This window comes from Xiphophorus maculatus, chromosome 4 (genome assembly GCF_002775205.1).
Source record: "Xiphophorus maculatus strain JP 163 A chromosome 4, X_maculatus-5.0-male, whole genome shotgun sequence".
Taxonomy (NCBI): Eukaryota; Metazoa; Chordata; class Actinopteri; order Cyprinodontiformes; family Poeciliidae; genus Xiphophorus; species Xiphophorus maculatus.
Genome location: NC_036446.1, coordinates 31,207,138 through 31,227,147, shown reverse-complemented (window position 1 = coordinate 31,227,147; position 20,010 = coordinate 31,207,138). Strand labels below are relative to the sequence as shown.

Below are 20,010 nucleotides of genomic sequence, written 5' to 3'. Positions count from 1 at the left end.
GCCGGTTCTATGTTACCCCATAACAGAGATGCGAATCTTTCAATGTCAAGCAATTTGATTGAATTCCGATTTTTAGTGTCACGATTTAATTCAGAAACGATTCTCGATTCAGAAACCAATTTTTCTATTCAAACAGTCTGGATTGAACATTTATTGAAAACTGTTCTGTAAGGTTCCATACTGTATCAAATTCCATCTAAATAGATTTGTGCATGAAATCCTCCAACTTTCATGACCAGTATTAGGCTAGCTTACAGTTTTTAAGGTAGGAAAACATGTCAGTCAAAGTGGAGATTTGAACCCGATTGAGAATTAGCGGCAAGACTTAGAAAAGTTTTTCATTTAATCCGACTGAAAAATACTTCAGTTTTTCCCAACATTTTGGTCTTTCACAGAGAATCTCAATGAAATACATTAAAGTTTGTGATTGTCACAAAATGTAAAACAAATTTCATCATGCATATCTATCACTATTCACTGCATAACGATAGAAAATGTAATCATTTTCCAGATAAACAAATTAAATAGAAGATCAATAACTTTCTTATGTACATCTTTTTAGAAATATCCCATCAGTGAGTCACACTTTCTCTACAATTTTGCTAAATGCTTCCACTAAGCTACTCGACCTTCCTCACCAGAGGTCTTCTGTATCAAACCTTCCTCCTCATGTTTTTCAGGTCGCATCTCCAGCAAGGCCATCTGCCTGCAGGACCACCGCACCCAGGCCAACTCCAGCATGTGTAACCCCCACACCAGGCCCGCTCTAGGTTCCCATCTCTGCAACACGCAGCCCTGTCCAGCCTAGTAAGTGTTCAGACTGCGTGTGGGTCAGAGGCACTCGTTGCGTCTCCTTGCTTGTGGCGGCGGCTCTAATGTCGCCAAATTTTCAGGAAGCCGTGGAACCGTTTTATTATAGGTGCGCACACAGACGCACGTATGCACTGCGGTCGCGCTGCTCTCTGCGGTGTGCCGCCACTCTGCACTCTCTGTGTTCGTCTCATTCCTCGGCCCACTCTGTAATTTTTCCTTTTTCTCCTGTTTTTTTCCCCCCATTAAAAAGAAAAGGAAACATTCTTCCCACGCAAAGACACATGCATGAGCTGTCTGCATTTGCTATGCCTGCTTTTCTCTGTGTTAATGTGGAAGACAGTTGTTGCTGCTTGATGACTGGGATTTACAGTTCAAACCATAAGTTTATGTACAGGAAATAAAGACACACACACCTGCGCATAAATTTGTCATTATTTTTGCTAATGTTGAAAAAACACTATTTTCTGTTGCGTTTTTTAATAATAAGAAACAAGAAACTCAGTTAAAAATCATATATGAATAAGTTTGTTGACGCAGCAGGTCATAATGATTCTCCAACTACTTCCCGTCTTTGTGGTTTGCGCCAGCAGCAACATTTGGTTGTTGATCACGTGACTCATGTGATGTGAAAGAAGAGTTTCTGTCGCAGTTTTGCAAAATAATCCAAAACGTTTTATTGAAAAGCAAGGTTTTTTTCCCCCAAGGTCGGTGTATTTCCATTAAACAATTATTTTTTTGAAATGTCAAGTTGTGCAATTATATAATCAAAGGAAGCGAAGCTAACATTTTTTTACGCGGTCTTTGCAGACTTCTGGTTTCAGCTTAAATTTCAGCCTGAGTAAACAAAAGACAACACATTTGATTCATGAGAAGATAAGAACTACGTAAATGAGAACATTTACATTTCAGTAAAAAACTCCTCTTGTGTTTATAAGAGGAGTTACGTAACATTACGAAATGTTACGTAACGTAGATCAAAACCAAATTTTTAAAATTTGGTTTTGAAACAATAAAAGGAGCTAAATCTTGTCCTTTCTGTGCACCGTTTTGCATATATTTCTGGTCATTTGCTCCAAGTCTTTGAGGTTGGAAGGCCTTCTTTCCATCACCCTAATTTTTTTTATTTCTCCACAGATTCTCTGTCAAAAAACAAATACATAATCTTGAGCTTAAATTTAAACAGTGGTATTTAAAAAAAAAAAAAAAAAAAAAGCTTTAGCAAATAACTTAAAAATAGAATGAAGAGAACAGAAAATATAACTGGAACCAGTTTTGAAGAAATCATCTAAACCTTGTCAGACTGATTGTTGCTCTCTGAGCATGAAATCATGCATAAAATCCAAGTTGCATCTAGGTAGTCTAGACAGAGCATTTCAAGGTATGCATTTTTAAAAGTCTGCATTAGGACCAAACACAGAATTCATAGAAGCAAAACGGGTGAAAGTGCATTAGAGTAAAGAGTTGAATAAAAGGCCTCTCTCTCTCTCTCTCTCTCTCTCTCTCTCTCTCTCTCTCTCTCTCTCTCTCTCTCTCTCTCTATCTGCTATAGCTTGTAGGGCTTTTGGCTGGGGAACTGGAGCTAGCTTGATTTATAGCACTGCCCCAAAAGAACAGGCAGGGGTCAGAGAGAGTACACACATAGACACAACTGCACTGCGCAAAATGAAACTTCATATGCACACTTTCTCTAAATGTTTGAGGCTTAAATAATAGATTTTGAGTTCAACCACAAGGTAAGTATGTAGCCTGGCATCCTAGGTGGAACTCTGTTCCCTGTTAGCCATGCTAGCAAGGAGTAATGCTAACAGAGAGCCATGCGAGCAGGGAGTCATGCTTAAAAGGAGTAATGCTAACAGGTAGCCATGCCAGGTGGGAGCCATGATAACAGGAACCCATGCTAACATGGAGCCATGCTAACAGGTCTGTGCTTAACTTGTTTATGGGCTAAACAAGTCAAGCTATCAGTTACACCTCCACCGGTTTATTACCACCTGAGAACAAACTGCTCCTAATCTTTAGCATACAGTTTCTCTCAGTGGAAGCTATCAGACGGCCTGGTTGTTGGTCCTGAGCTTCCCGACATTTTTTGGTGAAGAAAATAGCCTCGGTGTCAGAAGAATGATCCATTCAGCTAAAAGCAGCAGCTTGACACCCATGAATTATCTTATATTTGGGAATAGACACCGTTTCTGAATTGTTTTATGCGTGCTTCACCAGAAGAAAGTTGAGTTGAGTGAACAGCATGAAAGCTCTAAAGACTGCATTAAGATCTCCAGGATGTATGGTCTCGCATTCAACAGCCCCAGCAGAAAAGAGAAGCTGACAATGAGATGGGATGCACTCAAACTGTGGGCGTGTGTGTGTCTGACAGGGGGAGACTGTAAGAATGCCTGTTTATATCTAAGGAGTGTATCACGAGTGCTGACAGCCCTCTCCATGTTTCATTGTGCAGAGACGGAGGGATTCCTGCGGGGCCCAGTCGGTCTGGTCATGGAGAAGTTAACCCCCCCAAACACAAGCCCCCGATTCCCTTCACTCCATTAGCTCTGTAGCCTCAGGCACACGTTTAGCTTCTTCTTGCACCAACACAGTGCTGACCTGTGGTGTAGCAGCATTTCTAACGTAAAGCAGGGATGCAGGGAGAATTTGTTTCTTTAGGAACAGATCTCCATCATTCTGGCTAACTGCACTTAGATAGATGTTGTTAGTGATTTTCTTTCTTTGGTTTATTTGGCCAAAATAGAGACCAAATAAACCAAGCCTACATTTACTGCATTTTATTTTTCCTAAATGGATTAATGCTTGGCAATAATCACGTGACTTGTCTAACTATTTTAGAAAAGTTAGAATTCTTACTTTAGATTTTCAAATATTAAAATTTTCAGGGGAGTCATTTGTTTTAGTCAGAGCCGGGACTTTAATGTGTTAATTTTGATCAATTATTCACATAGATTATAGTTTGTTAAATATTTTAACACAATTAAATGTGTATTTTTATTCTATTTGTGCAAACAAAGGTGGAACATTTCAATCATAATTTGATTAAAATGTGATTAATTAATTACAGCCCTTTAAATTAATTCAGTTTTTAAAAAAACAACACAAAAGAAACAATAAACATTTCCCACAAATGTTGAATAATCTATTAAATGTTTCAGACCAATCCAAACTGTTTGTGCTACCAGTTCTTCAGATGTGCAATCAGCTGCTAACAAAAGTAGGAATTTGGCTCCACAGAACCGCACTTTCTGGTCCTACCTTAAAATATACATCAGCTACGTGAGATATTTGAGATATACAAATTATGGCTACATCTGTATTGGTTTTGCAGCAAAGCGGAGTGGCACATCCGCCACTTTTCTCCAATGATATACTGTTATTTATAAGTCAGGGAAACAGATGGGGGAAAGAGAAACAAACAGCCCTCAGGCCAAAAGTCTCAGTGGTCCACAGCCTCCTAGCGTCCAAAGTGCGGTTCAGTCCTGCTGCTTCATTTTTCTCTGCCATCTGAAGAGGAATGAAAGCGTTTTTTTCTTTCCTCTTCTTCTTCTTCCCCTCGGAGCAGATCACCAGTGCGTAGCAACGGTCTCTTTGGTAGCTTGTCGTCTCCGAAGTGGACAGATCCGTCGGCTCATCTCCTCCCTCTGCCTCTCTTTAGCATCTTATTGTTAAGGTTCTCATTTGTGGAAATTTGCCCGTGTGTCAATGAGACACACAGGCAAAAACAATGCAGTTGGTTTTTCTTGTTTTAATGGCAAAGCAGGAATTATAGCTATCCAAACCAAGTCATTTATTAGTCCAGTGTCACAAACCCTTTTCTCATCATTTACATAGTACCTGTATGAATAGAACACATGTTGCCCTTTATATCCTTAAAAAGTCTCAAATTCATGTATTTAAACTTGATGCCTTAAATGTCTAAAAAATATTTTTTTTTTTACAAATGTAATTTGACCTAGAATACAATAATCACAGTTCTTTTCTGTCAGGCAAAATTTTGAGTCACATGCAGACATCTTCAATGCGTTCTGTTACGGCTATCGCTAATTAGCTACTGATTTATCTGTACTAGCTAGCTAGCTTCTTCGCATCTATAATGGGCATCAAAAGGAACAGTACCAATGTCTTCAACTAAAATTATTAATTTGACAACATCTGTAGTAAATTTGGCAAGTCATATTATCTATGTATATGCATATATATATAGTATAGCAAACTCTATAAAATATGTGATTTTCCTTTGTACATTTGTTGCAAAACAGCTGTTAAACTTAAATTAAATTGTTAAACTTATATTTCATTCATAATTGTCTTCAAATGGTCTCCAAAACTCTTAAGTGTGAATTGGTGAAACCTGTTGAGGCCTGGAATAGAACAGAAATATCCTTTATTGTCACACTGTGGGGAAACAGCAGCACAGTGACATTCTGTTCCGGCATGTTGGTTAATATGAAATAGAAATATAAAAATATACTAAAAGAAGAAAATTATGAACAATATACTGTCCAGTAATGGCAAAATTAGAAAATAAAAATGCTGTTCAGTTATCAAAGATAGCATAGTCTGATATTTAATTATGAAACATTTAAGTGCAACAAAAAAGCAAAACCTGTTGGGTGCAAATCCCATTTTTCACAGGCTGAGCACTGCAGTCTGCTGAGGAAATCTGGGAAAACTTTCCTGCAGAGTTGTGTACAGTATGGTTTGTTTATGTTTAGTTTCATAGGAAATGAAAGTATAATGATGCATAGAACGGCTGGGTCATGGATATATGAATTAAGGTCAGCATTTCTGCTCCATAATGAATCATAAGTTTGGATGCCAACCTGTTTGAAGTGTTTAACAGATGGATAATTGGACGTTTTAATGCGATTTGGAGTTTTTTTTTTTTTTTTTTTATGGCAATCACTGATGGTTTACGTTGTAACGGTGTTCTTTATGGACGAAAATAAGCAAAGCAGACCGAGGTCTAAACCTGTGGTTGGACTCTCTGATTGGGAGCTCAGTGATGTGGTCGACTTCCTGATAACAGAGCCCGAGTTCAGCGTTTAGACCCAACTCCTCCGGTCGCTGTCGCTTCACGCCCCTGCTCTTCCTGTCCCTCTGCAGCTGGGCCCCAGGGGACTGGGGGCCCTGCAGCCGCTCCTGTGGGGGGGGCCAGCAGACCAGGGCGCTGCGCTGCATGAGGAAGGTGACCTACCAGCGGGACGAGGCGGCGGCGCACTCCCTCTGTCCCGTCATCTCTCCGGCCCAAATCCAGCCGTGCCACATCCAGGCCTGCCCGCCGGAGTGGAGCTCAGGGTCCTGGTCCCAGGTGGGTCCAAACCAGCATCTTTTGCTACATGTTTGTGTAGCAAAATGTTTTGTTTGTGCTGCTATCATTTTTAAGACATTAAAAGTTCCCAAAGGTCATAGAAGGTCAACCGGCCCCTCCCACTTTTAATGAAGTCAAACAGATTTGATGTGAATTAATCGTTGCTAAATATTTCCTCCACAAGCACAGAACAAACATTTAACACTAATGCAGTTGGATTTGAGTGATGTGGAACGTCCGATTGAACCTTTTGACCTTTAGACTTTCAGTAATGTCTTCAAAACAAAAGCAGCACAAATGAAAGTTTTAGCAGCGAAAACCAGCACAAATTCACTTCGGAGACAAAATGACGTGCCTGAGAGTCTATCATGAACTGTCAATACAAAAAAATGTCAAGTATTTTAATTACCTTATTAGTGGTTTAATCATCACTGTAAAAGGCTTCATCACCTGCACATGGAAAAATGATACAGCGCCCACATAATGCAATATTTACAAGGGAGAAGCATCCCATCCTCTGACTGAACACAGCAGATCCATTAAGAGGAATGACTTGACCTGTCCTGTTGCGAGACATTTTAATGAAAAACATTGTGGCTCACCTTTATGTTTTATTGTCGCTGCAGCCATTTAGCTGGAGGTGGTAATATTAATTTAACCAGGAAGTAGAGAAACGCTGTCTGGATATTCTATTTAAAGAGTTTATTTCCTCCAGACATGAACGAGGATCTATTCTGTAACTGACCCTATTTTATCTTTATGTTTTCAATTTGGTTTGAGTTTTTCATAACCATGTAATTAAGGTTTTCATAGTTTTTATAGCAATGTGTAATTTTAACATTACATTTAGTAATTAACTACTCTTAAGCATGTAAGGTGACTTTCCCTTTAAAATTTTGTTTGTTCATTTCTGTCCACCAATCATCATCCCCTTGAATACTGGTTGGTCAGCCGGTTTATGTCCGAATGTCCGATTGGTTCATTTGGTTTTTCACCAGATTTATGCCTTATTTTTATTTAAACATAAACATACCAGCTCGAGAACAGTAAATGTTCCTGTAGCAAATGTTTTTGGCAATTAAATGATGTTCATTCGTTTGGTAAAAAACTTAATTAAAAAAATCTGATTCTACACACACAACAATCAGATCAGACATGAGAAAAAACTTGTTTAAAACCACATTAAACTACACCAATGTGAAATTAAGGTATTAAATTATATTATATAAAGTTGCCATAAGTCATGATGCTTGAAATGGGTTGTGATTCTAAACTGCCAGTGTGACTAAATATGATAACATCAACTTTAAATTCATCTCAAAAGGAAATGAGAAGATTTGATTCCCAATGGTTAACCATGACTTATGGAAAAATAAGTTTTTAATGAGAAAAATGTGTTTTTCTTTTTGTCTAAGTTCTTTGTTGTATATTTATTTATCAAGATGAGATTAAATGAATCACCTCGGTTTAAGCTGCCAACCCATACTGTAAAGCTAATGTAATCCTTTGCTGCCCCCTGCTGGACGTCGGGAAGACACCGATAATCTGAGACTTTAATGATTTGCCATACTGCAAAAAAAGCTTTTTTCTTTTTAACTAAAAATAAAACTTAAACTTTTCCATTGTTAATTATTCTCTGCACTCTTTTAAAATTGTGTTCCTTGTGCTGTTGGTTTAAAATGAATTCAGCATGTTTTAGTTGAAAACACTTTGTCTCCTTTATATTTAAACTCAGCAGAAACTGCCAGTCTCTACCTACATCCACTGTATGCAGTGTTTACAGACAGGAGGTTCATCATGATTAGCTGCCGTTACTGGTCCAATAAGAGATGCACCAATTTAATATTAATGTCTGTATTGGTCACGATATTGAAAGAAATTCCAGATTGATTATTGGTGACAATATGCCCGATTCATAAGAGCAGATCTATTCAGTATAATTCTGTGCTTTGTGTCCTGAGCGTCATCATGTTTTATTGTTTACTTTACATTCATAATGACACGTTCCGAACCATTTGAAATAAGGTTTGTTTCAGTTCATTCTTATGTTTGACGAACGTAGTCAGCCTATTGTTTTTATCAGTTTCATTTTCCTTCTTACTTATTTTACACTGGCTTTTATTGTCCTACTTGCATGATGGTGCAAAGTTATGAAATAAATTTTAAATTCGGTCCATAAATGTCTGTGTTTTTTTTTAAAGTGCTTTAAGAAAAATCAGTACTGTTATTTTGTATCGGACCGGTATCGATACCAGTATCCGTATTGGTATCCGTATCGGTATCAGAAGTGAAAAAAGTGGATTGGTGCTTCCTTAGGTTTGCAACACTAGTTCAGTTGGCGGTCTTCCAGAGGTGAAAGCAACCTTTGCTGAAAAACTGCAATACGCACGTTGATCTACAAGTGTGTGTGTGTTATATGATAAATGAATAAGTCGCTGTTGGATAAAAGCCTCTCTAGCCGCGTCCCTCGGTCCCCGCGGAGCAGTTTGACTCTGTCGTCCGTCTCCTTGCGGTTCATGTGGAGTTTACCTCGGCTCAGTCTCCTGTTGGTGGACACGCTGATGGGGGTCACATTCGTCTCACAGCCATCGGCTTATCGTATTTCATAATGTGACGCCATCAAAGCGGTGACCTTCTGTTTGCTTGTCTACCCACACTGGGAATAACAAACTCACCCGTAATGTCTGTGCCAAGGATTTCACCTCTTAATGTGAAGGAAACTGAAGGATAAAACAAAGACAAAATGGTTGAAGTTACAAAGCCTGAGCATGAGTCTCTGACAGAAAAATGACTTGGTCATCAGATCGTTGCCTAATGGCTCACCAACAGCGTCAGGATCTCTAGCTTGCCTGATTTACTTCCTCCTTCTCGTCCCTCAGTGCTCCAAATCGTGCGGCCGCGGCCTGAGAAAGCGGACCGTGTTCTGCCGCAGCACGGATCCCGGCGTCCACGCGGTGGTGGTGCCCGACAGCATGTGCAGGCAGCACCACAGGCCAAAAGCCCAGGAGACGTGCGTCCTGAGGCGTTGCCCCAGGAACGACAGGCTGCAGTGGATCCCGATGCCCTGGGGAGAGGTGAGACATAAAGCTCAACGCCCGGCAAAACGAATCCCTTTGGATGTTTTTGGGTTTTTTTTCACATTTATCATGACACAAAAAACTGATGGGGTCTGTTGGGATTTTATGTGACAGAGCAACAGAAAGTAGCACGGAAGAAAACAATACAGATTTCAGGTGCATTTCCTCTCCAGTGGAGAACATTTTCTTCACAAGTTACATCAGTAGTAAACCTGTCAGTCCACTCTATGTTCAGTTTAGCCTCAGTAGAATATCTTTACCTGTTTTATACACATTTTCAGTAGGGGAGTGATAAATTTCGAACTGTGGAGCTAGCTTACAACGCTGTCTATCAAGCTATGAAAACTGTTCATTTCATATTCAGAAAGATGAAAAGAGCCACAAACACAGTTCAAATGATTAGCACTGAAACTCAGTGGTGGGCACGCTAATGCTAACCTGCTACCAGCTGAGCTAATTTTTAGTTTTTGCTAACTTTGAAAATGTGTAGCATACTTAGCTTCCCCAAAACTAAGTTTTCCGAATAAGTTATAAAGTGCTAATTGACTTTACAGTTTCTTGCTTCAGTTGAATAAAGTTTAACATCTGTGACATTTTGGTTATGAACTGTTAAGGATTGTTCAAGTAGTTTGACATCCATATTAGCGCTCTTATTTTGAAGTCTGTTTACGGAGCAGTTTCGTTTCCTCTTCTTGTGTTACTTATTTTTTGAAAACTTTATTGACCCAGTGGCAGGTGTACAACAATTAAGTGTTAATTAAGCAAATAAATTAGCTGTAAAATCTACTGGTTTCCTGCATTCTTTCTGATAAAAGCTCCAAATTAGACAAAATCATGGACAGAATTAGCAATAGGCTACTTAAGAACTATAAAACTGAAACCATGAGCGCTTTAGCTTTAGCTATTGCTAGTTTCTACTTTGGTGTAGCGTGCTAGCAGAACACGCCAAAGCTCTTTATCATTAGAGCTTTGGAGTTAGCGCAACATTTTATCTTGTGGTCTCCAGCACAGGGGGAAATATTAGTTATCCAGCCTTCACTTGTTTCTCTTTATAAGTGAACCAACAGAACAGTTTTTCCCCTGGAGCAGCAGTTTGCATGCTACCCTTCAAATATAGCAGACATCTTAGATGTTTCTTGTTTTCTCGTTTTTCAAACTTATCAGTCATTTAAAGAGAGATTTCTTTCAGAGAAATGTGTCGCGCGGCTCCAACAGATTAGCATGCGAGGCGGCTCACTCCATTTGGAACTATCATTACTGCTCAGCTTTACCTCCCAGTTAGAAGCTTGTTGAAAATAATACAGGCAAAAAGAAAAAAAACAACAACAACCTGAGCAGAGAGAAAAAAAGCATGTTGCTCAGATGAAAGCAACTCGCAATTAGTGTTTTAGCTGACTGCAGTCTGATCACTCCCCATTAATTTATTCAATTTTATCAGGCAAACAGGATTTTCCTCTTTCTACTTTTTCGTATACAGTTGTTAATTGGTTTCCAGTTGGTTGCCTTTTCTGTCCTTCCAGCAGCACTTACACAGCTGTAATCATTTCACTGACTAGATGAGTAATTGTCTGATTGTGAAAAAATAATGAGCATGATGATAATGAGCAATCAGTGATGGTGCCAGTTGTTGATTTCAGATTAAAAGCAGCCATCACAGCACAGCACTAAGGCATTAATGATAAAATAGTAGCAAGTCTGTGCATCAAATATAGCAATTATTAATATCGTAAAGCATTATATAATAATATTATATTATAAATTATGTCAAAAAGTTGCACTGCTTGAATTTTGTGTAGTGGAATGAATTTTGAAACTTTTTTTCTTTGTTTTGCTAAGCCAGGAGCGACCTGTATATGGCTCATTTTTTGGACGGATGGACTGTAAATTCAAAACATCTTACCAATTATTTTCACTCTACCTTTTAGTGGAAATATCTTGGTACACTTGAAAGACGACAAAACTAACATACAAGTAACTTTCCAGCAAGATAAAGGAGCTCGTTTCAAGTCAATAATTCTTTCATATTGAAAAACGTTCCACTGGCAGATTATTTCACTCGTGACAATATTTTTTTGGATAAATAATCTGCCAGTAGGATTAGTACTTTTTCATCAATATTAAGCTGAAAAGCTACTTCTGAGTGAAACCTTTGTCTTAATTCTGGTGCACTACGACATTTGCACTGGAAACTAGATCAGAAATACTTGGCAAGATTTTGTGGTTTTGCAGTGAACACTGTGGGGCGACTTATAGTCTGGAGAATATAATAGTTTTCCAGACTAAGACTGTTTCATGTTCACCCTTTTAGTGTGATAATGCTAAAAAAAGAAGTTCTACCAGTTTCTTTTAGAAGTCATCTAATTAGTATATATTATACATATATATCATATATAATAGTTTTATGTCCCACAAATTTGCTCTATGTGGAAAACATGCAAGAAAGAGGCTAATGTTGAAAGACAGCCTGGCCTGTCAGGGTGACACATTTTACTGGACTATAAATTGTCCCACGTATTATTGCGATAAACGATAATATTGTCATTCTGAGATCATGTTCTTGGGTAGAATTCCAATTTACCAAAAAGATTTAAAAAGTGCAAATGTTCAGCTCATCACATAGAACGACTACAAAGTGTCAGAATGAAGTAGCTTGTGGTGTCCAGGAACCCTGCTGGTTCTAAGGTTCTCCCTCTGTCTCAGTGCTCCAGGTCCTGTGGCTCAGGCGTCCAGAGAAGAGAGCTTCGCTGTGGGGAGAGAGACTCACAGGGAGGGTATGTTGGCTCCAGCTACACACTGCCACTTTCATCACACTTTAGCGGAGCGCTGCAGACACCGGAGGCCCCGCCGCGTCGTCTGGGTTCAGACGTTCTGAGTGGACGGTGTGGCTCTTTCTGCCCAGGTATGTGGAGTATCCCGTGCGGCGGTGCAGAAATACGGCCAAACCTTCACTGGATCTCCAGCAGGTCTGCAGTGCAGCGCCGTGCCCAGAGCGCCCCCGGGTGGTCCCTGGCAGAACAGTGTCCGGTGCCTCCGTGTCAGGCTGGTTCCCGTCTCCCTGGCAGCAGGTGCAGCAGCTCACACTTCAACTGCAAACTGTGTACAGTAAAGACTTTCAGGATTATGAGGGAATCCCAGTAAAACATTCGAATTAGGGCAGAAACAACTAATCGGATTAATCGTGATTAATCCTTATCTACAGTACATGGACTCAAGAAAAGGCTGTTTGCTGAAAAAATAACACAAAACTGCTCAAATAAAACCAAACATTTTTAAAATGAAGATATCAAAAAAAACTTTTTCTGTAAATATGTTCTGCGTAGAACTCCTGGTTCCAGTTCTGCTGTTAAGCACCTTTTGCTATCCAGTTATTAATCGGTTAATCCAGTCAACAGTTTATCCCTACACCATACTGATGTTAAATCAAGCAGATTATTACAATTATTGCTTTAGCTCTAGATACATAATTTACTATAATCAGAAATGCTGTTATTGCATTTTAGGTAATAATTTATCTAAAAAAGAAATTCATTTGCTCATTTTCACCTCTTAATGTATTTCCAATATTGTATAAAAACAGATTTAAAAGGCTAAATGAAAAATCTGCCAGTTTTGTCACCCGATTAATCGATTAATCGTCAGAATGATCTCTAGAATAATCAATGACCAAAATAATCTCCAGTTGCAGCCCTCGTATGAATAGTTTGATCTCAACACAAATGTGTGAGAATGAACAGAATCTGTCCTCCCCCTCAGTAAAAGCAATAATGTATTAATAAAAAAAAAATAAGTAGAACTCCTGAAAGTGAAATTGATGAAACGTATTTTCCACCCGACTTCTCCTCTGTGATTGATTTCAGCTGATCAGGCTGCTCTTCTCTGGAAAGCTGTGGCATAAATAGGTTCATTTTAAAGCGGCGCTGCGGTTCAACACGTTGGACCCTGTGAACCGTGTCCTCCGTCTTCTCACCTCAGAGACGGACTGCGCAATGTAGGCGGTGTGTTGCTCTGCACATGTAGCCAGCAGGATAATAACGGCCACGGGGAACGGGCCTCGGATAAAATCCTGAAGCTGCGCTCTCTTACCGAGCGTTTTGGAGCAGAGGGTGTGTGTGGCCTAACTGTTGCGTCATGTCATCTATTATGCAAAACGTCTTCTGGGCGCAGAGTCTCATCCTGCTTGATCTCAGGCCTGGGGATGCTTGTACGTTTGTCTCCTGACAGCTTTACTAGAGGGTGAGAACATGCTGCCCAGGATGTTGGTATCTCTCTGTTCTTTGTCTCTGCAAAGACCTTTCCACCGTCCAACCCCTCTGCCTCCCTCCTGCGTCTGCTTTCATCGCAAATGCTTTCACCGCAGCGCTGCAGAATGTCTCGTGTTTGCACCTCTGTAGCCGTCTCCTGGCGATTTCCTCTTGGAGATGCATGTTGGTTTGTTTTTGCCGTAGTGCTCTGTGTCCTGCGGAGGAGGGGTTCAGACTCGAACCGTCCAGTGTCTCCAGCAAGGTCGCCCCCAGGCCGGCTGCCCGGCCCACCAGAGGCCTGTCACTTCCAGGGCGTGCAACACAAACTTTTGCCCCGCGGCTCCCCCAGGACCGGCACCTCGCCTCGGTAACCGGGTCCCGGCCGCTGGACCCGGTCTGAAAGGTAAGGCCCTTGAAGGGGACTAACACCGCCTGGAAGAGGTTTTGTTTTTAAAGTATGGCTACATCTCAGAGCAGAAAGCAAAATGTAAGTGGACTTAGGGTGCATTCACACCAGCCCTGCTCAATCCACTTTAATTGACGTTGATCTAGAAAGTCCGGTTCATTTGGGGACGTGTGAACGCATAATTGATGTGGACCAAAAAAGCGAACCCTGGAAAGCCTAAACACTTGAGTTTCAGTTTGGTTGAAGTGTATTCTGGTGTGGTTTGATTGAATATACGTGAATACCAAGTGGAACAGAGACTGCTCTAAGAATGAAAAGTGTGCTGTAGCGCAAGGCATTCTGGGTAAATACAACCAAGACAAACGTGTGAGTCTGATGCCAGCGGGAGTAACGGCTCGTTGTCTTTTGCCAAAGACAAAAGACAAATCCTACAACTGCTAGAATCTGACACTGCTTCATTTTGTTTATATGTCATGAAGTCAACTTATTGTTTTTGTCAGTTTTAATTTCTTTATTATTTATTTTACATTGGCTGTTCAACTAATAACTGCACTGACTCAATAAATTAAAGTTGGTTTTACATGTTTGACCAAACTTGTGAAGCTATTAGTGTATTTAAGTGTTCTGTTCTGGTGCAGTTACAAAATAAATTTGTAATTTAGTACATTTTTGTCTGTGTATTAAAAAAAAGAAACGTTTTTAGTCAATTTGGCATTGTCTTTTGGTTTTGGATCGGTATCGGGTAATATTAAACCTCAAATATTGGTATTTTCACTTCCGATATCGGTGTCGTAAATGAAAAAAGCGGGTCAATGCAGCAATCCCGTGTAGAAACCCTTCGCTCTCCTCAACCTCTTCTCTTCTGTCGACAGATGAGCGCTGCGTCGATCACTTCAGCTGGTGCCACTTGGTCCCGCAGCACGGCGTCTGTAGCCACAGGTTCTACGGACAGCAGTGCTGCAAGTCCTGCTCCAGCAAGAAGCCGTAGATCCGTCTGCGCTCTCGGTTTTGTGCCGTTGCCTTCGCTCGCTACACACACAGAAACTCTGCCCCAAAGTCGTGTGTTTTCCTCCTGGAGTTCTTGACTGACGCAAAGCGGTGGAGAAGCACAAGAGACGTTGCACCGACTCAAGTCACGGTCTCCGTTACAGAGGGGAAAGCAGCTGCTGGCGCTCCTCTGCCAAAGCAATGACTTCATATGTATGTACATATATGTACCTGGTCACAAATCTTCTAGCTTTTGAGATCTCTGAAAATAGAGAGCCATCGAAGGAGCAGAGCTTTCTCACATGTTGTATATTTAAAGGCAAATGGTGACATGTGTCTTTTTTTTTTAAGTTATTATGTTATATCATTTTCTATTTTGTCCATCCATGCAGCGTGTCCAGCTGTACGGCAGGCCTGTGCTAGTCATCAGGTTTTACTAATCGGAGATGATCCGTTCTCCTTCACACATCATCTACATCTGGATCACAATAGGACTTTTATTTTTTTTTCCACCTTTGTGTCAATGCAATGAAAACCTGAGTCTTCTGCTCACCTAAACATTTCCTTCAGCTGTGCTGCAACGGTCACCTTTTTCCTTCCCCGCATATATCTGTGGTTTAAAAAAAAAACACCAAGCAACTTGGACATCTACGCGTCGTTTCTTTTTCCTTCCCGGCGTTCTATCGATTGCCGGCAGAATGAGGTGCATAATGAGCGAGGCGATCTGCAGGCCTCAGGGAGGGGAGAGAGGAGGAGGAGGGTGAAGAGCGAGAGAAGAGGATGATTGCCTGACGAGCGTGGGTGCAGTCTAGATAGCAAGTGCTTGTTAAGAGTGGGGGAAAAAAAACAATGTAGGTGTGTTCTCCAACAGGAGTCTGGTCAAAATGTTGGGATGACGCACGTTCAGTTCGATGGCCGGAAAACATGAAAGGCGACAATCTGAATGCTTCTCTTTACTCCTGGACGGAGGCATGCCTCCCGTTAACCGCTCGCAAAAACAAACGGACACGAGGTTTAGAACAGAGTATACGCCTCATGGTGAATAATGAGCGTCTCTTCCGCCAATAACGGCGCCTGCCAGCCGTTTGCCTGAATGGATTTCAGCATGACACTGACAAAAACTGAGTCTTACTGTTGAGACGCCACTGGAGGAAGTTAACCTTTTTGTTTTAAAAACAGAGAAACCAATTAGGTTTTTTTAGTACGTTTCTCATTCATTTGTACAGTCGAAAAGCCAGAATCCAAGAGTGAATTGTGTACGGTGGCCCAGAGGGGTCAGCAAAATGTGAAAGCTGCAATGGAACAACAGAAGCCACAGTGAAAGTTAAAACAGGAGTTATGCTAATATGAAATTTATGCTAAAACATAGCTATGCTAAAACAAATTTTAATACAATGTAGCTATGCTAAGACAGAAGTTGTGCTAAAACACACGTAATGCTAAAGTGGAATATGTGCTAAACCAGAAGTTACGCTAAACCAGGATATATCCTGAAACACAACATACGCTAAAAACAGAAGTTACACTAAAACACAAGTGATGCTAAAATGGAATTTATATTAAACCAGAATGTATGCTAACATAGAGTAGAAGCTAAAATTAGAAGTTATGCTAAAGCACAAGTAATGCTAAAATGGAATTTATATTAAACCAGAATGTATGCTAACATAGAGTAGAAGCTAAAATTAGAAGTTATGCTAAGGCACAAGTAATGCTAAAATGGAATTTACCAATCCAGAGTATATGCTAAAACAGAAGTCATGCAAAATCATCACATAAGCTAAAAACAGAAGCTATAAACTTACTAACATAACAACAATTTTAGCATAACTTTCATGCCAGCATAAATTCAGTTTTAGCGAAACCTCTGTTAAGGTATATATTCTGTTGTGGCTTTCGATGTGTTACAATGTTAACATTTTGTTGGCCTTTCCGGGCCACCATACAGTGTTCAAAATGTGCACACATTCATTCATTTTGTGTCAATTTACTGTTTTTTTTACAGAGCTTGAGTGGCTACAGATGCATTTTTGAAAAGTTTGTTTTCATCAGATAATATTCAGGTGGTTTGTGACACAGAGACTAAAAACGCAGATGTCTTCACAAAAAAAAAGTTTGTTGCAGGTACAAAATAAATACAATTAGAAATATATCAATATAAAAATAAGGATACAATATGTGTGATTTTTTTTTTTTAAAGTTAATTACTGGCCTTTTATGACCTTGAAATGATTTTGTGAGGCTCAAAGCAGATAGATATATATATTTTTTGCTACATTTTAAGAGGTTTGGGGGATTTTCCAGAGTTAACAATGTCCACTTCTTGTTACTGAGAAAAAAATATTTATTGACAAAGCAATTCAAAGTCCATAGTGCTTACATGATAAAAACAAAACACATGAAACAAACAACAATTATTACATTTTGTCAATTGCCATCATCAAAATCATGGTGATTTTTAATCAAAGGAAGCTCTAAACAGGTCAGCTTTTAGACTTAATTTAGCCTAAAAGCCAGTGTTTCAGCAGTTTTGCAGTTTTCTGGAAGTTTGTTCCAGATTTGTGGTGCATAAAAACTGAATGCTGCCTAATGTTCATCCTTGTTAGTTGATCTTTATTGAACCTGGATAGTGATATTGTCTTGGTTTTTGTGCTTATTTGACCGCTTAATGGGGAAAATTGCCTGCCAACCTGACACATGAGATAAAGTTTTAATTCAAGAAGCCTGTCAAGATTTATGCCAACCAAACATTGTTTGTCCTGTGGTGATTATGGCACCCCTGCTTGCTCTATGGGCGCCGTGATTGCTCTTTAATCAGAAGCGTCTGCATGAGTCAGTGAGCTCGAGAGCTTTTTCAACATTGGTGTGACCGCATAGTTGAACTGCTTTCCTCAATGCTGAATTACAAGAGTCTGTTTTAAAGGCGCTGAGGGGATGGTTGTGCAGTGTGCACTGCAAAAACACCAAATCTTATCTAGTATTTTCTGTTTTATATGACATGGAAAAAATGTTTTGTTATATGTGAAATAGCCTGCCAGTGGAACTAGTACTTCTTAAAACCAATATCAAAGAATGAATTACTTGGTAGTCAGTTTTGTCTTATTTCAAATGTACTAACATATTTGCACTAAAAACTAGACCAAAAATACAAAGATTTAGTGTGTTTTTTCCAGTGTGTGTAGCATTTTTAACAGCTCACCTGATGGGAGAGTTTCTCTTACCTTACATCTTATTGCAGATGTTTGTCAATTTCTTTCATCCATATTGGTTCATAATGAAATATTTTTAATTATCCTAATGTAGGAACCCACATAAAAGTTAAATGTTGATTCAGAATTTTTATTAGAACAATCACATGTTCTGCAGCCAAACATATTAAAAAGGCCAATCTACTGTAAAAACCCTGAGGATGAACACATGGAACACAATTAAACTAGGAGGTTTCGCAAATGATGGCGTTATTTACACATTTATTTCTCTCTATTTTATTGTATGTATTTTAGACTCTCAAATATTTGTTCTTCTGTACCAGAACCAAACACAGAGAAGCGACATTCAGCTTCTATGCTGCACAAATCTGGAAAAAAAAAACTTCTAGAAAACTGTAAAACTGCTGAAACACAGAATTCCTTTAAATAAAGGTCTGCCTGTTTGAACCCAACTGTTCATAGCTGAAACATTGATCAGCATATGTTTGACGTGTATTGATGATTTTGATGGTGGCATTTGGAAAAAAAAAAAAGTATTATTGCATTGTTGATTCTATGATGTTTTTATGATATAAAGCACTTTGAACTGCCTTGAAGTTGCTGCACAAATCAATTTGACTCAACTATATGGCCATGTTTACGCTGTATAGTTTCATTTTAAATCTATAGGATATTATATAAATCCAATTACATAACGCTAATGTTATTTCAAAATGGATGGTTAGCCTATGTCCATTTTCATGGATGTTTTTACATCCGCTTCATTGGGGCAGTATTATGTTCAAATTGACTTTTTGGAGCTTTATGCCATGTTGAAATGTTTTTCCCTCATGAAATGTATGTTTGAGAAATTGCTTAGTCTCCCATGGCAACCGTCCAGTTTAGCAAAGCACTTGGTTGAACCTAGCACCGCCTTCAAGGACGAAGCTCCTCCTCCCAGCTTCTTCAGACTAATTTTTAAAGCGACAGAGGTATTAAATTGCGTTGTGAAATTTTTTTAATGTCATATTTGATACATAAAGCATTTTAATGACTTAATTCTGCTACAAAATGATGCTACGAGGCTGGAGAAGGCATAATACTACCCCATTAATATCTGTGTTTACTAAAAAATTTCAGCAAAACCTAAAAAGGCTCACAGTTGCTCACATTTATTTTCGTTTAGGAGACGCCAAGCCAAAGTAGATACCTTGGCCTGTCAACTCCAAAATAGGGCTGTCTCCCTTAATCCCTTCTCTAGCCAGGCTGATCGATGCAGGTATTTCTTTCCTGTTTTCAACACGCTCTCAAGCTTCGTCCTTTTTTTTTTTTTTTTTCCAGCTGGCAAGGCCCCATTCGTTGACGGTCCGGCTGTAAGTCAGGGCTGGTTGTTATTTCCCGCCCTGACATCTCTCCACTAGCGGTCTGTCAAGCTGGCTGGATAGGAACGTGGTTTGTGTGCTCTTGGCGTGCAGTGAACCTTGATAGGACCCTTTACTACTGACAGTCAGCCTAATCACATCTTAACCATCTTAGTGTCTCTGCTTCCATGTGCCGGGGTGTGTGTGTGTGTGCGTGTGCGTGCAGAGACAGAAAGTGAAAGTGATCTCTTTATTCCTTGCAGGGCTTACTCCAAGGACAGACATCACAAGTGAGAGCTGTCATATCTCAGAGCCACCTCTCCCATCAGCACTTGTGTATCAGACAGAGTTCACCAGACATGTGTCCACACCCCCTAACCTTCCTTTCTTTTCACACACACACACACACACCCATGCGGTCGCAGGCTGCACAGAGGATCACGGAGGTATTGGCGAGGCTTTAGAGGTATGCGGTGTGGGTGGGAGGCTCGTTCGTTGCTGCCAGGCGTCCCAGCCGACGTTAAGAGATCTGCACCTCACAGATCTCCCCGATTAAGAGATCAAAAGACGACTGGCAGCTCTGCGTCGAGGCAAGGCCACTCTTTTTGTGTCTCTGTCACACT

General features: G+C 39.9%; 1 protein-coding gene across 2 annotated transcripts in view; it reads left to right on the top strand.

Annotated features, from left to right (window-relative positions):
• adamts18 (ADAM metallopeptidase with thrombospondin type 1 motif 18) overlaps positions 1-15,477 on the top strand; it is a 60,151-nt gene extending 44,674 nt beyond the window's left edge. For both annotated transcript variants that reach the window (XM_023331695.1, XM_023331696.1), the window contains 7 exons: positions 681-807; positions 5,923-6,127; positions 9,007-9,201; positions 11,905-11,975; positions 12,104-12,269; positions 13,650-13,848; positions 14,724-15,477. In XM_023331695.1, coding sequence (XP_023187463.1) covers positions 681-807; positions 5,923-6,127; positions 9,007-9,201; positions 11,905-11,975; positions 12,104-12,269; positions 13,650-13,848; positions 14,724-14,839 — 1,079 coding nt within the window. In that variant the 3' untranslated portion in view covers positions 14,840-15,477. The remainder of the gene's footprint in view (positions 1-680; positions 808-5,922; positions 6,128-9,006; positions 9,202-11,904; positions 11,976-12,103; positions 12,270-13,649; positions 13,849-14,723) is intronic.
• Positions 15,478-20,010: the final 4,533 nt, after the last annotated feature.